Below are 18,275 nucleotides of genomic sequence, written 5' to 3' on the forward strand. Positions count from 1 at the left end.
CCACAGTTGAAAAAAAGAACCCCCGGCAGACAACCAGCCTCCCCCCAGCATTGTGGGATGCTTTGTGGGAGCCCTACTCTGCTCTTGCACCACAGGGCTTACAGGGGGATATTTAGGGTCCAGCCATTGGGAATCTGAGTGTGACTGTGAAGGGGGGAGGGCCCTGCAACAAGCAGCACTTGAACCTTGGCAGACCAAATTCATACGTGCAGTGCCGAAGTAGTAGCCCCGGGCAGCAGCTTTGCTGACCTGCAGAGCCCAGGCAGAAGCACACTGTGACCACGGACCTTGGCGGGGGACAGCTCTGCCTCATTCAGATCCTCAGATAAGGACTTTTGCCAGCCCTAGAGCCTGGTTTGCCCACATCCAGGCAAGGTGCTGGGTCACAGCCCCACCTGCTGTAGAGAGTGTCTTCCAGCCCCTCTGACCAGTAGTGCTGATGACAACTCCCAACAACTCAGTTTAAAAATGGGCAAAAGGCCTGAAGAGACATTTCTCCAAAGATCTATGAAAGGCCAAGAGGTAGGTGAAAAGATACTCAACATCACTAGTCATGAGGGAAATGCAAATTAAAATCATAATGACGTATCACCTCACACCTGTTAGAATGGCTATCATCAAAAAGACTAAAGATAACAGATGCTGGAGAGGATGTGGAGAAAAGGGAACCCTTGTGAGACTGTGAATTGGTACAGATACTAGGAAAGTAGGGAGTAGGTTTGGGGGATCCTCAAAAAATTAAAATAGAACTGCCATATATCCAGTAATTCTGCTTCTGGGAACATATCCAAAGGTAACAAAAACACTAACGCTAAAAGGTATCTGCACTCCCATGTTCACTGCAGCATTATTTACAATAGCCAAGACATGGAAACAACCTAAGTGTCCACCAAGGGATGAGTGGATAAAGCGGTGGTATATATACATACATGTACAATGGAATATTATTCAGCCATAAAGAATGAGGAAATCCTACTATTTAGGACAACGTGAATGGACCTTGAGGGCATTATGCTAAGTGAAGTATGTCAGACAGAGAAAGACAAATACTGTATGATCTCCCTTACATGTGGAATCTAAAGCAAATCTAAAATCTAAATCTAAATATGTGGAATCTAAAACAAACAAACAAAAAAACAGGAAGAGGAGAAAAAAAAAGAAAGAAACCGAACAGACTCAGAAAAGGAGATCAGACATGTGGTTACCAGGGTTGGGGGTAGGAGGTGGAGGAATCGGAGGAAAGTGGTGAAGGTACACACTTCCAGTTGTAAGATAAGTTCTAAGGATATAATGTAACATGATGACTGTGGCCAACGCCGCCGTATGATACACAGGAAAGTTGATGAGAGTAAATCCTAAGAGTTCTCATCACAAGGGGAAAATTTTTTCCCTTTATTCTTTTCTTCTTTCTTTTCTTTTTATTTTATCTATGTGAGAAGATGGATCTTAGCCGAACTGTGGTAATCATTTCACAATATATATAAATCAAACCATCATGTGGTATGCCTTAAACTTATACAGGGATGTCTGTCAATTATCTCTCAGTAAAACTGGAAAATATAATCCTCTTTACAAGTATTTAATTGAAAGTAGAATTACTTAGGTCTATATGTTTAAAGGTGTCTAAGATAATTTGAAAGGAGAAATGAGTCGTTTATAAAAGTCTACAGACATTTATAAAATTCCCCAGAGTACTGGTTAACAAAGAGGTAAGTCTCTATGACTCAAAGTCAGACAGGAGGATGATAAAATACAAGAATCGTTTTGTTTTGTTGTTTTGGTTTGTTTTCCCTTTAATGAGGTGGAGCCAATATTTTATAAATCTCTTTCCCCCTTGGGAAATGCAAACCATGGTGCTGTTTTTGTGAAACCTTTGTAGCTGTAGGGCTGTGGTGGTCAACCTGGGGGCAGTTCTCTTCCTCTCCCTCCCTCCCCAGGGATAGGTGGTAAAGTCTAGAGACACTGAGGGTTATTACAAATCAGAGGAGGAGGATGTGGAGTGGAGGAGAATGTTACTGGCATTCAGGGCATGGAGAGCAGAAATGCTGCCAAACCTGCAATGCACAGGACAGCCCCCACAACTAAGCATTATTTGGACCAAAAGATGAACAGTGTTGCTGTTGAGAAACCCTGCTCTAGGAAAAAGTAATAGGGTAAATAGAAGAATGCTCGGATCACAAAGGGAAAAGCATGACTCCAGGGAACATTTGGAGATCTAAGAAGACAAACATGACATTCGGATTAAGACAAACAGTTCATTAAAGACTTCTTACACTAGAAACAGGGAAAACAGCAAACACTTGATTTGCTATTTTCATGAGTCCCATGGCAGAAGTGCGAAAGTAACGCACAGGGCCGGGGAAGCTGCCCATACAGGAAGGATATTCAGAGTCAATTCCGCTTTAGGTAAGAGAATAGCAGAGAGAGTGACACGCCAACAGTTGAGTTTCACCCGAGCTCTGTGTCTCAGTGTTTTCTTTCTTCTGATAGAATTTTACTATTAGTCTTTCCTAAAACATCTACAGAGTGTGTATTTTTAGTTGATTATTTTTTATCCAAAGACAAATAAATCAAATGGATTTCATATTTTACATTTGTACTCTTCCTCAATCAAAAAGTCTGGGTAAATTTGGTAGCTAAATTTTCATGTTCTAACACCATTATCAATTGGAAGTAGGTTAAAAAAATTTTATGGCGGGTGCCTGGGTGGCTCAGTTGGTTAAGCAACTGCCTTCGGCTCAGGTCATGATCCTGGAGTCCCTGGATCGAGTCCCGCATCAGGCTCCCTGCTCGGCAGGGAGTCTGCTTCTCCCTCTGACCCTCCCCCCGCCATGTGCTCTCTCTCATTCTCTCTCTCTCAAATAAATAAATAAAATCTTTAAAAAAAAAAAAAATTTTATGGAATTCCTATTTTTTAAAGGAAGAAGTCTATACAGTGTGCCTTAGAAATGCGAACATATTGGTCAATAATAAACACTTTTAAAAATCAGCATTCATAATTTTATCTGTTTAATGTCAACTAAGCAAGACTCATTACAAAGCTTACATTTCAAATGTTATTATTTTATCATATGTTGAAGGTATTCAGCCAGAGATATAACAATGCTGTTTTGTGCTATTGTTTACACCCATGGAACTCCTAAGGGAATGATGAAAAAATTCAAATGCCTACAAAGACCAGGCACTTAGCCACAATGAGGGAAGGAGCAAAGAGCTGGAGATTGCAGTCCCCACTGAAGGAGGGTGGTGGTTTTGAACACTCATAAATTTGAACAGGGACCAAATGGTACCAGTTCTTATTTTTTTACAAAAGTAAAAAATCCAGATTATTTTATAATATATCCCAATTTTTAAATGTTGACAACTAATTTTTCTAAATGTTCTCCTCATTAGAATAAGCAGGTGGATAGGCTCTTGGGCTGGCACTTTGTTTTTCTTAAAGATACTGCCAGGTAGTTGTTTTGTTTTGTTTTGTTTTGTTTTAATATAAATGCTACACTGTTATCTCAGCATCTGACATCTAAGGTAAAGACATTACTGAAAACAAACTGAAATATTCCAGAGGCAGCAAGAGTCCGTACATGACATGCAGTTCGTGTCTTGAAGTAATGAAGTTTATTCTTCCTGAATTCACTTGATAACTGAAATGCAGATTAAGTACATTATTAATTAATCATTACCTGTTCCTTTCTTGCAGGTATAGGTGAGATGATAATTGCAGGGAACATCATTCCATTGGCCGTTCTCATGCCAAATGATTACAACACAATCTTCTCCAGCAGAAAAGAAGCTGTCTGGCTGGTTGGGCCTCCAGTTCTCATATTGCTGTGAAAATAGAAGAAGAACAGAACTAAATACTTGATAGTTAAAAAGTAGCAAATGATAAGAGTGACGGAGCCATGACATCACAATGGAATGAGAACAACTAGACTTTTGAACCATCTAACTGAAATTATTTTAATGGTAAAGAAAAAGACTTTTACACTCTGAGTGGAAAATATATGTATCTCAAAATCTCTCTTCAACAAATATGTATTTTTTATCCTTTGGCAGTGAGATCTGTCTGAGAAATTTTGTTCTAGTTATACTAGATTTCTAAATATATAATCAATGCTCAATTTAAGAAATTTAATCATGTTATTATTATTAAATGTAACAATATTAAGGGAAGTGGAAATAGAGAAAAAAAATCCATAATCTAGTCACTTGGTCATGTTTTCTTCCAGGCCTTATGTGCAGGTATAATTTTATGTAGTTGTGATTATAGGGCAATAGGATTTTTATTCTTCCTTGTACATCTTTATCTATAGGTACTATAAAGTGGTATATCTATAGGTACTATAAAGTACCTTTTCTTGCCTTATTTAATGTGATTGTCTTTATCTAAGTTCATTTATTTGGTTAAAAGAATTGAGATTTTTGCTATATTTATTTTTTATAGTTATCCAATATACATATACCCATTATTTCATATTCAACCTTCCTGAGTAATTCTGTTTTAGATGTGATTCCTATGTGCACCATACAGTTAAGTTTTGCTTTACAATCTAAACTGGAAGTTGTTCTCTCTTAATAGGAATATTTATCACATTTAAGCATATTGATATAAAAGATAAGCTTTTAAAAACATCTTACTATGGGGTGCTGGGTGGCTCAGTCAGTTGAGCATCTAACCCTTGGTTTCAGCTCAGGTCATGATCTCATGGGCTCCAAGCTCAGTGGGGTTTCTGCTTGAGAGTCTCTCCCTCTGCCCCTACCCCAACTCACACATGGGTGTGTGTGTGTGTGTGTGTGTGTGTGTGTGCTCTCTCTCAAATAAATAAATCTTTAAAATATTTATATATATCTTACTATAAATATATATTTGCTTTTCTTTGTGTAATGTATGTTCAGATACTGTATTGAATTTTACTGATTTGATGTTTTTCCACTGGTTATCTTTATATCTATATCTTTAGATGATACCTTTTTTTTAAAAGATTTTATTCATTTATTTGAGAGAGAGAGAGCACAAGCAGGGGGAGCAGCAGGCAGAGGGAGAAGCAGGCTCCCCGCTGAGCAGGGAGCCCGATGCAGGACTCAATCCCAGGACCCTGGGATCATGACCTGAGCCAAAGGCAGATGCTTAACCGACTGAGCCACCCAGGCATCCCTAGATGGTATCTTTTGATTCCCCAGTCTGAGCAATGATATATAACCAGAAATATATTTTGCCTTCTATCAAAGTAACAGCTGTCATTTGTTTCGCACCTATAATGGATGAAGCCCTCTTCTAGGTTCTTGGTACGCATTATCTCTTAAAAGTATCTAGCAGGATTAAGAGTAACTTGGACCTCTGAGATATTAAGCACCCAAGATTCTTGGGTTTACTTTCAATTTCTATTACCTTAAAATGCTGCCCCCATAACCAATAATTATATGAAAAACACAGGCCCTGCCTATTCAAAAATAATAAACTTTGGACTATAAATCAGAGAGTGACCTCCTAGTCTTGGGTATCCTTGTAACTAGAATGTGATATGGGACAAGTCTGTTCAGTGTCTTTCTGGCTCAACTTGAGAATCACTTTGCCAATCTGCTTTGCCTACTGTCACGTTGTACATCACATCTAACGCTGACAACACTGGTAGAGACAAACTGCCTTCACTTAGTAGAAGGACAGATTCAGATTTATGTGATGATGGCTAATATGCCTATCTTTCCTGGGCCTACAGATCTATAAGTCTTCCCTTGAATTATATTTAAAATAAGTCTGTGGCTTGAAACAATGAATTACAATATTTTATTTGGGAAAGATAAAGTCAGAGAAGAAAGAACTGTATGTAAGAGTAAGGCAATTGTTTCCAATTCAGGACATGCCAAAAAAACCAAAAAAAAAAAAAAAAAAAAAGGCACCATGGCTACTTTTACGTCTTTTAAAAACATATAATAAATAGATGAGAGAATATCTGTATTTTTTTTCTCAGAAAAACAAATAGCTTTTAAAACTTTTAAGTATGATAAAAACCTTGATCTTTGTTAAAATAATTTGTGAGAAGATCTAAAGTTTGAAAGCCTCCAGATTAAGAGACCTTCTACTTTTCCTTCAATCTCTTTGCCTAGCTTTGCTTTAAAATCCTCCTCAATCATGCCAAAATTAAGATAGGAGATAAGAGATTCCTGTTCTGTAAAAAAGAGTCTTTGGAAAGTAATAAAATTGCAAAGAACCAAGGTAAGCTTAATAAAGGTACTGTGGTGTTTTGTTTTTTTCTGGTGGAAATCCAGAAATTATATGGACTGAAATCCAATTCTAGTAGCCTGAATGGTACCACTGAGTTACTGTCCAGATGGTCTTGGAAAGGTTGCTCACAGGACCATACTCACCAAAGCGTCTTTGACTGGCAGGTCTCCCTGCAACGAGGAACGACATTTGCTCTAAAATGGGTTTCTAATTATTTCTCTATTTTCCTTCTCTTTGCTAACTGACCTCCCTTATCATCTCTCACCTTTCACCCATGAAACCTTTTTTTTGTTTTGTTTTTTGCTACTCTTTTTAAATAGATAAAAGGAACTGGGACAAGAAAGCAGAGATATAAGTCACATTCAGTCTGTTGCTGATGTATATAACTAAGTGGCCTTTAACAGACAAATTAAAGCAGGATCAAAATAAAATTCTTAAACTAAATGAAATTAAATTAACAAACAAAGGAATAGGAATGCCTTGAAACTAACAAAGATCTGTATTTAATTCTATTTAATGGCCAAAGGTTCCGAGTTCTTCAAATACTTATGGATTTTGGAGCTCAGTAATTTCTAGCTTACTTTCTAACTAACCTCTTTCAGGAAACGAGTTAAAGTCCTCAAAGGTGGAAAATTTTACAACATCTCAATAGAATGTTGTAATGCTCCCTGCCTCTTTGTCCCTGCCTACACTGCTCATGTCTCTTCCTTGCTTTATTTGTCTTCATAACAATTATTAACTTCTCATGTCCCATATAATTTATGTATTGTATTTTCTCCTCCTTAGTAGAATGTAAGCTCATTGAAGACACAAATTTAGGGTTCTTTTGTTTACTAGTGTATCCTCAGTGCTAGGAATTATGCCTGGCACACACTGGTACTGATATTTAGGAATAATGAACAACAGCATGTGTTGCATTCTTCCTCATCCATATCTACTAATTGAAGATGTTGCTTGCTGCTACCAAATGCTAGGCGAGACAAGCAGCACCATTCTGGAAAACAGTTGGTAATACATATCAAGAGCCTCAAAAAGTTCCAACCCTTAGACCCCATAATTCCACTTCTAAAATTCTATCCTAAAAAGTAATCAGAAATGTGAACAATAGTTTATCTAAAATATTATTTATACTAGCAGTAAATGGGTAAAAATCTATAGAGTGAATATATATTCAATAAATTATGGCATGGGTATGGTCAGACAAGTGGTATATTATATAACCATTAAATATCTTGTCTGTGAAAAATATATAAGGAGATGGAAAATATTAAAAGACATGTTAAGTTAAAATTAAAAAGCAAAATACTAAAAATACGCAATGATCCAAATTTTACACATACTCTCAGATACAGCTGTGTGTGTGGTATGTGTGCACACCCATGTGCATGTCTGTGAAAGACCAAAAGGAAATGCAGTAAAATGTGACAAAGTTTATATCTGAGTTATATGAGACAGAGATAATATTTTATTCTATATACTTATGTGTTTTCCACTTCCCTAGAGTGAGCATGAATTATTTTTCAAATCGGTAAAAATGAACATTGTAAAATGATCTATGCAGCAATCAGAAAGAACTTATAAAATTCTTAGCTAACCCTTTTCTAATCTAACCTCAACAAATACCATTTCAAGTTACCAGTTACTTGACTGCCATGGGTTCTGCAGCTGACATTTCCTCCTGATCTGAACAATGACCGTCTCATTTTCACACTGAAATGAGATTCAGATTCCATGCCACTGAAGTGATTCTCAGGGCTTAAGCTGCCCAGACTCAGACCTCTGGTAAAAGATTTAATTGTTTTTGGTGGGAATTACATTTGGCTTGCAACAGTAATTTCAAACCTGTGTTCTGTGTTGTTGCCTGGGCAGAACTGTGGGTTAATGGTGCAGGACCAAACTTTGGGTCTGTGGTTTTTACAGGAATGTCTGATACCCACAGGCATGTCACACTATTACCTCATATCTGATAGCTCCATTGTGCAGATTTATTTTGGCTAGGATGCTTTGATTTTGCTCCATGTTATTGCTTAACTAACTTAGCAAAGGAAACTTCACTTTTCTGAATAACTTTCTTTGTTTCCCCCTAAATTCTTTACAGCTTTATTTTTAATATCACTTGCAGAGGAAAGGGTATAAAAAATAAATCGTTGACTTCAGGTTTAATAATGTATTTTTTTTTTCACTAAAATTAAATGTTAGAAAAAGATCTCTGCTCAGGAAATCAATTCTGCGTTATAAGAATGTAATAGAGCCTCTCTCACATAGGAAGTGTCTTATACATACAGAAACGTAGGTTCTTGGAATGAGCAGAGAAAAATGCCCCCACTTCCATCTTGATATTTTTCTCTTCATTTGGAATTGTAAGAAAACACCCTGGGTGATCTACCCTAGATCAACCCTCTTCTAGGGCTGGATGGGCAAACTAAGAATTATTCCAAAAAAGCCAGCATGGTTTGCAGAGAATTCATTTTAACACCATCAACAAAAACAAATGCTGATTAGACCTCTGCACGTTTTTCTGTGTCTCAGAGACTCATGTGACCCCAACCCAAACCCCAAACTCTCATTGCCTCCCCCAGAAAGCAGAATTAGACGAAGACTATGTCTGAAAAGAGAACTCTAAATTACTTTGCATTTTCATTCTCCACTGATGGCAAAGACAATTATGACATAAAACTCAAGTAGTTGATGTAGAAGAAGCCAACTCAAGATAGAAAATTTTCTACATGTTCTATAACAAACTTGTACTTTATTAAGAGATAATTATTTTATATCAGTATGAAATTGCTTAATGTTGTACATTATGTGACAAAGTTACTCTTAGAGTTTCAGTTAAATGACTATTCTCTGTATCTGTAGAAAACAAAAGTGCCAAAAAAGACAACCATTTCAATTAAATTGGATTTAGTAACTTTCGGTTTTTGTTTTCTCTTTCTTTTTCCCCCCAAATGGGTTCAAACAAGTCAACTGCCAAAAGCATAAAATGATTCAAAAAACCCTGGCCAAAATACAGCAGCGAAGCATGGTTTTCTCACATGAAAACTGTCTCCACAAACCAGAGAACTCATTTTGAACCAGTCCTAATCTCAAAAGGAAAAACTCAGAAAAGACTGAAGTTATTCATCAAAATCAATCAAACTTTATATATGCTTAGCTTACTTTGTTCCAAATAACCTGTATGTTATTGTCGAAAATTTGTTGCTGTCTCACATTAACATAAAGGTGAAGAATTAACCTGCAGGTTCTCTGGGGCACACAAGACTTCCCTGCCTGCCAAAGTTCTTCACTCTCAGTGAGTGACCTCAATTCCACACACCTACAAGGGACCTGACTCATTTTTCTCAAGCAGCATGGCTGAAGAGCTATTCTCTCCTCCCAGCTCTTTGCAAGTGTCCAACTTGATTCCATAAACGTACTAAGGAGGGTAAAGTATGTGTGTGTGTGTGTTTGCAGGTAGAGGTGGGGGTCTCTTCTTTTGAAAGTTATTAGCAATCTACTAAAGTTAGACAGGGTTGACATCCTTTCAGGCTCAATCTCTGGTTATATAGCATCTAGGAGTCCCAACTATCATTCAGAGATACCAGACGATCTTTTTATCTTTAAAATACACACCACATGGCCATGATCAATGGCCCTAAAATCTCAGCAGATAACTGGTATCACAAGCATGAACAAAATAAATTGATGATAAAAATGTAATGTGGCTAATTGACCTTTTCCTTATGCAGAGATGGATAACTGCCTTTTTTTCTGAGGTTGAAAAAAATTATTTCAGAAATATAGAAGATTTAGAAATAAACCAGGTGCTTTGCTTTGCTTTAAAAAAGGAGTTTCTTGGGTTCAGCTTTGAGCATGGCTCTCAGTTAAAGAAAAGAAACAAGATATCCAGCATTAATCAGTTACTGCTGTGACAGTCACAACCCAGCTGGTCCTTTACTTGATACATATATAAGCAAATCCATTTATGAGGAAAAATGTGAACAGCTAGGTAGTGAAAAGGAAAGACTGGAGCAAGGAAGGTTCCTGAAATACAGAATGACTTAGTCTCATCCCTCCATGCAACATTCCAAATAGTATGTTTTTCTGTATCAAGTTTTTTTAAAAAACGTCTTTCCAAGAGAATGTCAATTCAGAAATCAAAACTTAGAAGGTACAAGGTCATGTTTCAACCTCTAGTGGAGAAAGAATCCCCAAAACCCTAAACTCTTGTTTTGTTTTTTTTATTTTTTTTATTTCTTTTTTTTAAAGATTTTATTTATTTATTTGACAGAGAGAGACACAGCGAGAGAGGGAACACAAGCAGGGGGAGTGGGGGAGGGAGAAGCAGGCTTCCCGCGGAGCAGGGAGCCTGATGCGGGGCTTGATCCCAGGACCCTGGGATCATGACCTGAGCCGAAGGCAGACGCTTAACGACTGAGCCACCCAGGCGCCCCACCCTAAACTCTTGTTTTTAAATCCCTTTTATCAGCATCTTAAAACAAAGAATTTTTCAAAGCAATTGGTCCTATCAAAACTTCATTGATAATTAACTCTTCTCCATAATATTTGACCCATTTCAAATTCTTTTCATTGAGTTTTTATGATTTCTTAACTTGGTCAAATAATTACAAAGAATAATCACTGGCACTAACTAGTTCTAAAAAAGCAGATACTCTTTAGAATCTCTTGATTTCTCTTCCTCCTTACTGAAAAGAAAACAGAATTTTCACAGACACTAGATCAAACTGAAGTTCATCTTTTTGTGACACACAAAGGTGAGATTTATCACTATCACTCACATACATAGAAACACAGACACACACACACACATACACACACACACACACACACACACACAAATACAGTACTTCTTGGCACTAGGGAAGAATTATCTAAGATGTTTAGAAATGTCCCTATTTCCACAGACCTGTGTGGCAGATAGGTTCTCACCATAAATACAACACAGATCCAAAATGGTTAAAGAGTTAGAGGAATAAACAGCAATAGACCTCTTGAGATGCTAAAATCAATCTGTCCATTAGACAGACTTGATAGCAAATGAACAATTCTTACACACTAGTCAACCACTGAGTACGGTTCGAATTTGTGCCTGAGAAAGAAGTACAAATTATTTCAGACTGTGGATCTTTAGGGTCTCTCATTATAACTGAAACTGCAAATCTTGAATCTACCGCTGCCAAGGGCCTACTCTATCTGTCTGTCTGTCTATCTATCTATCTATCAATCATCTATCATCTATTTATTTATCATCCACCTATCCACATATTTAGCTATAATTTTTTAGCTTAGATGGAGTCACTTTTTATTCTTTAAAATTCACTATAATTTAGATTATCTTAAATTGCCACTTAAAACCTCTATGTTTTAGAACTATTATGGATTTTGCCAAGTACACTTAAACAATAAATCACACACATTCCATTGATAGAAACCATTCTTGACATTTGTCCAGTGAAGCTGTCCTATGACATAATATATTATTGTACTTGTTGGGAAAACTTACTAAGTCTTCCAGCTATAATTCAGAATCTTTTTCCATGAAGAGTCTAGTCACTGCTTTCTACCCCCTCTCCTTCCCCCCAAACACTGCTAATTTAATTCACTGTAAAAAGTTTCATATGAAAACCAAAAAAGTCCTCTAGGTTCACATACCAATGAAACCGGCCAAGGAAAACTTTCCACTGTGTTCTATTACTGTGTATAAAGTGAAGATATGGAAAAGACTGGATCTAATATTTGCCTCAGTTGTTAGGACTTTACTCAGCATGTGACTCCTGTGTGTTAGCTTCACACTGCATTTGAAAAATCATCTAATTTCACATTTAACTTTCAGGTTCACAATATAATGCAAACCATACTAGAATTTTTAAACTCAAAACTACAGGAACTTAATTCACGGGGAATACTATTCTTACTAGATCTAAGAGGAGTTCTGGGTATGTGAAGTTTTGAAACACAAAATACAATATGACCACTAGGTGGTGATCTCCATCCATTATTATATTATGAATTACGAACTAAGTTACTTAACGGAATTTACAATACCCACCAAAGTCATTATTATTTACTTCATGTGGCAAGATTACAGGATTATCTGTGACATGTCCTCTCAGTTTTGTGAGGGAAAGCATGAAGAGAATACTTTGCTAGAAGATGGACCTCGGCTAAACAGGGTTTACCAATGTGATTGCATTCTTTTTTGTCACAGGTCATGGCAGCTATAATCTGAATTTCCTATCTGACTGGAAAGGTCATCTACGATAGTTTATTTTTCTCCATTTTGCCTTTTTTTTTTTTTTAAAGATTTTATTTATTTATTTGACAGAGAGATGCGCGGCTCGATGTGGGGCTCGATCCTAGGACCCTGGGATCATGACCTGAGCCGAAGGCAGATGCTTAACGGCTAAGCCACCCAGGCGCCCCGCCTTTTAAAATGATCAGATCATTTATGTTTACCTCAATGGTGAAACTGCATCAGGAACAAAGACAAATATATCTTACAACAGGGCAGATCATAAACAAACACCCACCTATGCATGCAAATTAATGTCTGCAGTGGGATTCACATGTTGTTTGTTTTTAGGCAAAAACTTATCCAGACTAATCATAAAAAGTGGCACTTGGACTAAGAGCCGATTTCTCTGTGTGCAAAGCCCTGTCATCGCCCGGGGCTGAGGGTGCCACGGCTGTGCTCTCACGGCTACAAGTAACACCCAAATGCAGGCGACGCCAAGGGGAAACAGATAGCCACCAAGTATAAAAGCAAACTCCACCAATAGAAAACGCTTTCCCAAAAGGACTGCTTCCCCATTTGAACCATATGCTGATAAGAAACCACCTTTTCACGAAATAAAGAACTCAGAATAAGCACCCTGGGTTACCCCCAGCCTTTCAGAACAGAGGTCAAACGGTTATCTGCAAGGAAGTTAGGAGGACTACTTATTACAGAAATCAAAACATTTGGTCACTTTAAAATGCCTTTGTCCCCCCTAGATGGCTGTGGTACACAATAGGCATTTGTCTCCAGTCTGTGGGGGGCATATTTCACTTTGTTTTACTTAACCCCTAGGGGCAAATGACCTGCCTTCCAGTAGAGATATACCTCTTTTGATCCTTGTACTTGCTTAAGGTTCCTCTGGCCTGGGTCCCACTTTATTTATGTTTTAAAGGAGGTTATGGTTTTGCTGTTGTCTTTCAGTGGAACACCAAAAGGAAAAGAGCAGCTTTGTTTTAACGGAGAAAGAGACATTTGTTTTAGTGTCATTGTCCTGGGCTGGCAGGCTGGAGTTGGATCCTACAAACTTGAATATGCTGAAGGGAATAAAAACTAACTTGGGGTCTCCTGATAGTTGTTAAAGTGGCAATATGCCCATTATTTTCCTGGCTGGCAAATCTCTGTGCGGGAGAGACAATCTGGCAGCTCTTGAGTCCAGCACTAATCTCACGTAATAGCGTGAGCTCACTGCCCTACAAAGCTGTAATTATCAACAGCATTTTCCAAAGGATGTGAGTTCCTCCCACTGTGAGAGCACTTGGGGGGGGGGAGGCGCGGGAGGGGGGCAGACAGAGCCCCACGGAGCCCTTTGCATTTAACCCCCACCTCAAATGGTGCCGGTGGGTTCCTTCACCCCAAGCTTGTTTTGCACAGGTCTTCAGTCAGGAAGTGCTAACAATCCACATGCAGTGGGAAACTGCCAAAACCCATTCCACATTTTTGTTTGCCTTTTCCATGAATTGCGCTAAAGCAATTAGCAATTAAATTTAAATATCTGTACGGGATTTTAGAGTTTCATAGAGCACTGCTGGAAAAGCATCTGTGAGAGGAACTACTGCATTGATAATTTTTTTAAGGATAATCTTTTCAATGATGAAAAGGTTTTCCAGTGATAGCTAAGTGTTCTTCCAGCTATCTGACGTATCACTAGCTATCTGCACTCAAGGAAAGGCAAGGCAGAGATGAGGGTTTTGTGTTCCGGAACCACTCTATGACTTGTTATATTTCACACATAGAATCACAAGAACCGGTTCTTGGTTTCCAATCAAGCTGAACTGCAACACAAGTAAAATTTTTATGAAGAGCTCAGTGGTCTTTTGCAGAACAGAAACTGAGAATTCTTCCACTCATGAGTAATGTGTTAAAGGATGAGGAAACAGCATATGTTTTCCTTGGCTTTTAGGTTAATATAATGAAGCCTGTGAGGTTTAACATAATTAATGTTGATATGCAGTGTGACTTGTTCACAGAGAAGTGGCATTTGACTTGGAGCTCAAACCACACCACAGCTGACACACATCCATCTGCAAATATTTTTCGAAAGTCTTCTAACATTTTCAGGTAGAAAAAGTAAAACTTAAGTTTTTGGTTTGGGGGTTTTGTTTTCATTGTTTTCTGCCAAATCATGGGCAATCCTTTCAAACGAGCAGAAAGCTACAAACAAGCTTGGAAAACACCGGGAATTAGTTCATACTCTTGATTCTCTTTTCAATGTCCAAGACATCTGGGAGAGGGAGGAGGATAGGAACCTTGTGTGTTTATAAAAGGGGAATAATGATACATCCCGCATAAAAAAATAATGGTTTATGGCCTGCGACTTGTTACTCCTTTTCTCTGCCCCTTTTAAGTGTCTCTTCCTGAGTTAAGGGCTATTTCTTTATGGTTTCTACCTTTTATCAAAGCTGGGTTTTCTCACAATACTTTGTGTGACAGACTGACATGTTTATTTATGAAAAAAAGTAAAGGGGCCTCCGTATTTGAAGTCAATCCACAAATCTGGCTCTTCTCATGAATCGACTCTAACCAGAAGGGTGAACTGCTGTCCTGAATTCCAGGTATGCTAGCTTGCCAGTGCTGAACCATGCTTATCCAAATAAAAAAAAAAAAAAAAGGCAAAATTCACTTATCTCCCAGAAATATTTTTCAAGTGGGATTCTTTTAAGTGCAAAAGGCTACCAGTTAGCCTTTTGTAATCCCTTTCATAACTACCAAGGGGTAAGATGAGTTGGTTAGAGCTAGAAAATAAGATATTTATGGTTCTGTGAATTAGTAACTTGTTTGAGAACTTGCTGGTTAGAGTCAGACAAGTGCAGAGGAGAGGAAGTCTTTCTGTTTCCTCCAGCAGTACGCTGGACCATGAAGGAGGCCATGACTACTTCCCGGGAAGCTGACAAGCCAGCAAGCAGCCTCTCAGGGCGAGGCGGAGTGCCGACAGAATAGAGATGGAAGAAGGAAAATGTGAAAGGGACGTAAGAAAAAATTTTTTTAAAAAATGCCTGAGAGTAAAGTCAGGGTTTTTGTTTGGTTTTGTTTGGTTTTGTTTTTGCGCCAAACAAATCAAACTCTCCAAAGGTTCCTCAACATTTTTAAAAGGGAACTGCATTGTCAGTTCCGTTCAATCCTCAACCTCTGGCCAACACTACCTAAGGTGACATTTTCCTTTGAAGTGACTGCTTCTGATCCACTGAAGCATCCAATCCCCAGTGGTGAGGGGTAAGCTTTGATGGTGCTGCAGAAACTCACTAAAGAGAAGAGAGAAGGGACCAAATTCTCCCCCTGTGAGAATTTATTCCTAAGGGTCAGAGAGAGGAGGGAGCAAGGCGGTAACAGTTTTCATCTCTGAGGTCCACAGGTTGATTTTAAACCATTCGCTGGGGAGCTCTGTTATAAAAAGTAGTGTCACAAAGGCACCTAACAGTTTCCAGTCCCTAACTGTGCTATCCATGGACACACCGTAGTCTATAGTTGAAAAGAAAGTTGTGGAAATGATTTTGCTAGGAAGCATATTGACAAGGCAAGATAAATGACTCCATAGCGTTCCCTCATGTCTGGTTCCCTGTGTGCTTGAAAGAACAGACTCAGATAGAAGGTGAATAAATGAAGCTCTGTCCAGCCTTAGGGGACCAATTCATCCTTGGTCAACCAATCTATAACAAATAAAATGATCTGATAACATTCAGGAGTAAGATTTTCTTTTGCTTGTTTTACTACATTTTGGATTTGGATAATAAGGTTTTTTTTAAGTCATTTTTCTTCAGAAAGTGCAGTGACAGAATACGTGCCTATCTTGAAAAAAAAAAATCCTCTTCCAAGTTTTGAGTAATTGTTGGTTTCCTAAAGCTTCATGGAAAATCTGTCCTGATATAACTCAAACCTGCATGGGTGGCAGAGGCTGAGAAGTTTGCTTTCCATTTTTTCTTCCCAGAGCTTATCGTAAATATATTCTTGGGACAACCATGGACAAGACTGTTGTCACTTCCAGTAGGCACATCTGTTTTCCTTTGGGTTAATAACTTTTGTAAGATGCATTATGCTTAACTATATATATATCTGTTTGGGGGGAACTTTTTTTTTTCACCATTTTTGAAATCTCACCTATCATGTTTTAAGTTTTTCATACTGGTACAACATTAAATAAAATATTTAACTTAGATGAACAAGAATTGTCACAAAAAGATTCTGCCAAAAGACCTAGTTGGTCATTTCATGATTGAAAAGCTAACACAGTAAGTTGGTCGAGCAATGTATAAATATTAATTATCATTCAAAAAAAACATTTATTAAGTATCTATTTTTGTCAACAATTCTGCTAGGTGCTGAAAAAATAGAGATGAAAGTTAATCCCTGCCTCAGAAAGCTCAGTGGCAGGAAATCAGCCCCACAAGGCAGGAAATCAGTGGTAAGATGGGAAAAGGACACAAGGGGCTTCTGGAACACAGTGGAGGAGCTCTTAGTCACACCCAAATGGGAAGGCTTCCTGGAAGAAGGAGACTCTTGGCTATGCAAGGCATTTGAACATTAATTAAATAAAATTAGGACAAGAGATGAGAACATTCTAAGCACTAGGGCAAGACTATGCAGACCTTCAGGAGTTAGATGTCATGGCTTATTCCAGGAACTGTGAGTATTTTGAGACAAGACTGATACAGCTTAGGAGGGCAGGTGTAATTGTTGGGTTGGTATGGCACACTAATAATTAGAATTTTATACTGAAGGCAAGAGGAAGGTATTGCAAGAGGAAGATATTGCAGAATTTCAAAAAGAGAGTAACAAGAGTTCATAGCAGGGGGAGAGGCAGGTCATAGGCACTGGAAAACAGATCTGGGAGAAACACTTCAGACTAGTCATTCATTTAACAATTAGGTTAAAGAAAGAACTTAAAAGTCAGCTAAAAGTATAGGAGCTAGATAAGAAATGTTTGTTTAAGTTTGCCAGCTTTAATGTGTATTTAACTTGGATGGTTTAACTTAGTGTCTTTGAAGACATTACTTGGGTGACAAGTAAAGTAATTCATTATTGAAGTTATTTGTCAGAGTTTCTAATAAAGCACTTGGGGCATTTCACTGTTAAGAGATCAATAGTCAAGTTAAAGAATAACTCATTAGTAGAAAACCAAGGGACAAATTGAAATGTGACTAGTTATTTGAAAACCAAGTGACAAAATAAAAACTGAAATGTGTTAGGAGAAAATAACCTTAATGGAAATCACAAGGGTAAGGCTAGACCCGATCTCTGCGTGCGTACACTTTTGTGAAACTTATTGGGTAAACACCCCAAATAATAATAAAAAAAGATTTCGAAGATACAACAAAAGCAAGAATTTGGCATGTTATCTACGCCATATTATAGGGGCCAATAATGTGGAATGGATCAGTCAGAATCTGAAGAACAAGGGCAATTTAGATAACTTGGCCAAATAACATTATTAATTTAGTATAAGCATATAAATTGACTTAGTCTAGCTATAAAGCATAATCAAGTAAATATGATATACTGCAAGTTTATTGGAAGCACAGTTTAATTATTTCAAGAAAAGAAATTACTGAGACTGAAAAACCCAATATAAACTAGTTTGTTTTTACTGAATTGTAAGACTGAATAACAAAAGATAATATATGGTAAATATCAAAGGTTCTTTTGGTTTTAATACTGCTCTACCTCCCAAGAAGAATAAGCTCTAATAAATCTTTCAAACAAAAAATGGGGGGCAAAGGGGAGAGGGGAGAAATCACTCTAAAACATAAACAAAGTCCTTAAAATTGCACACAGTCAAGGTAACAC

The 18,275-nt window shown here is 37.7% G+C and overlaps 1 protein-coding gene across 4 annotated transcripts in view; it reads right to left on the reverse strand.

The window, feature by feature from the left end:
- Positions 1-18,275, reverse strand: part of VCAN (versican) — a 143,338-nt gene that overhangs the window by 5,674 nt on the left and 119,389 nt on the right. For all 4 annotated transcript variants that reach the window (XM_032404046.1, XM_032404044.1, XM_032404045.1 and 1 more), the window contains one exon: positions 3,681-3,825. In XM_032404046.1, the coding sequence (XP_032259937.1) occupies positions 3,681-3,825 (145 nt within the window). The remainder of the gene's footprint in view (positions 1-3,680; positions 3,826-18,275) is intronic.

This window comes from Phoca vitulina, unplaced genomic scaffold, assembly GCF_004348235.1.
Source record: "Phoca vitulina isolate PV1807 unplaced genomic scaffold, GSC_HSeal_1.0 scaffold6, whole genome shotgun sequence".
Classification (NCBI taxonomy): Eukaryota; Metazoa; Chordata; class Mammalia; order Carnivora; family Phocidae; genus Phoca; species Phoca vitulina.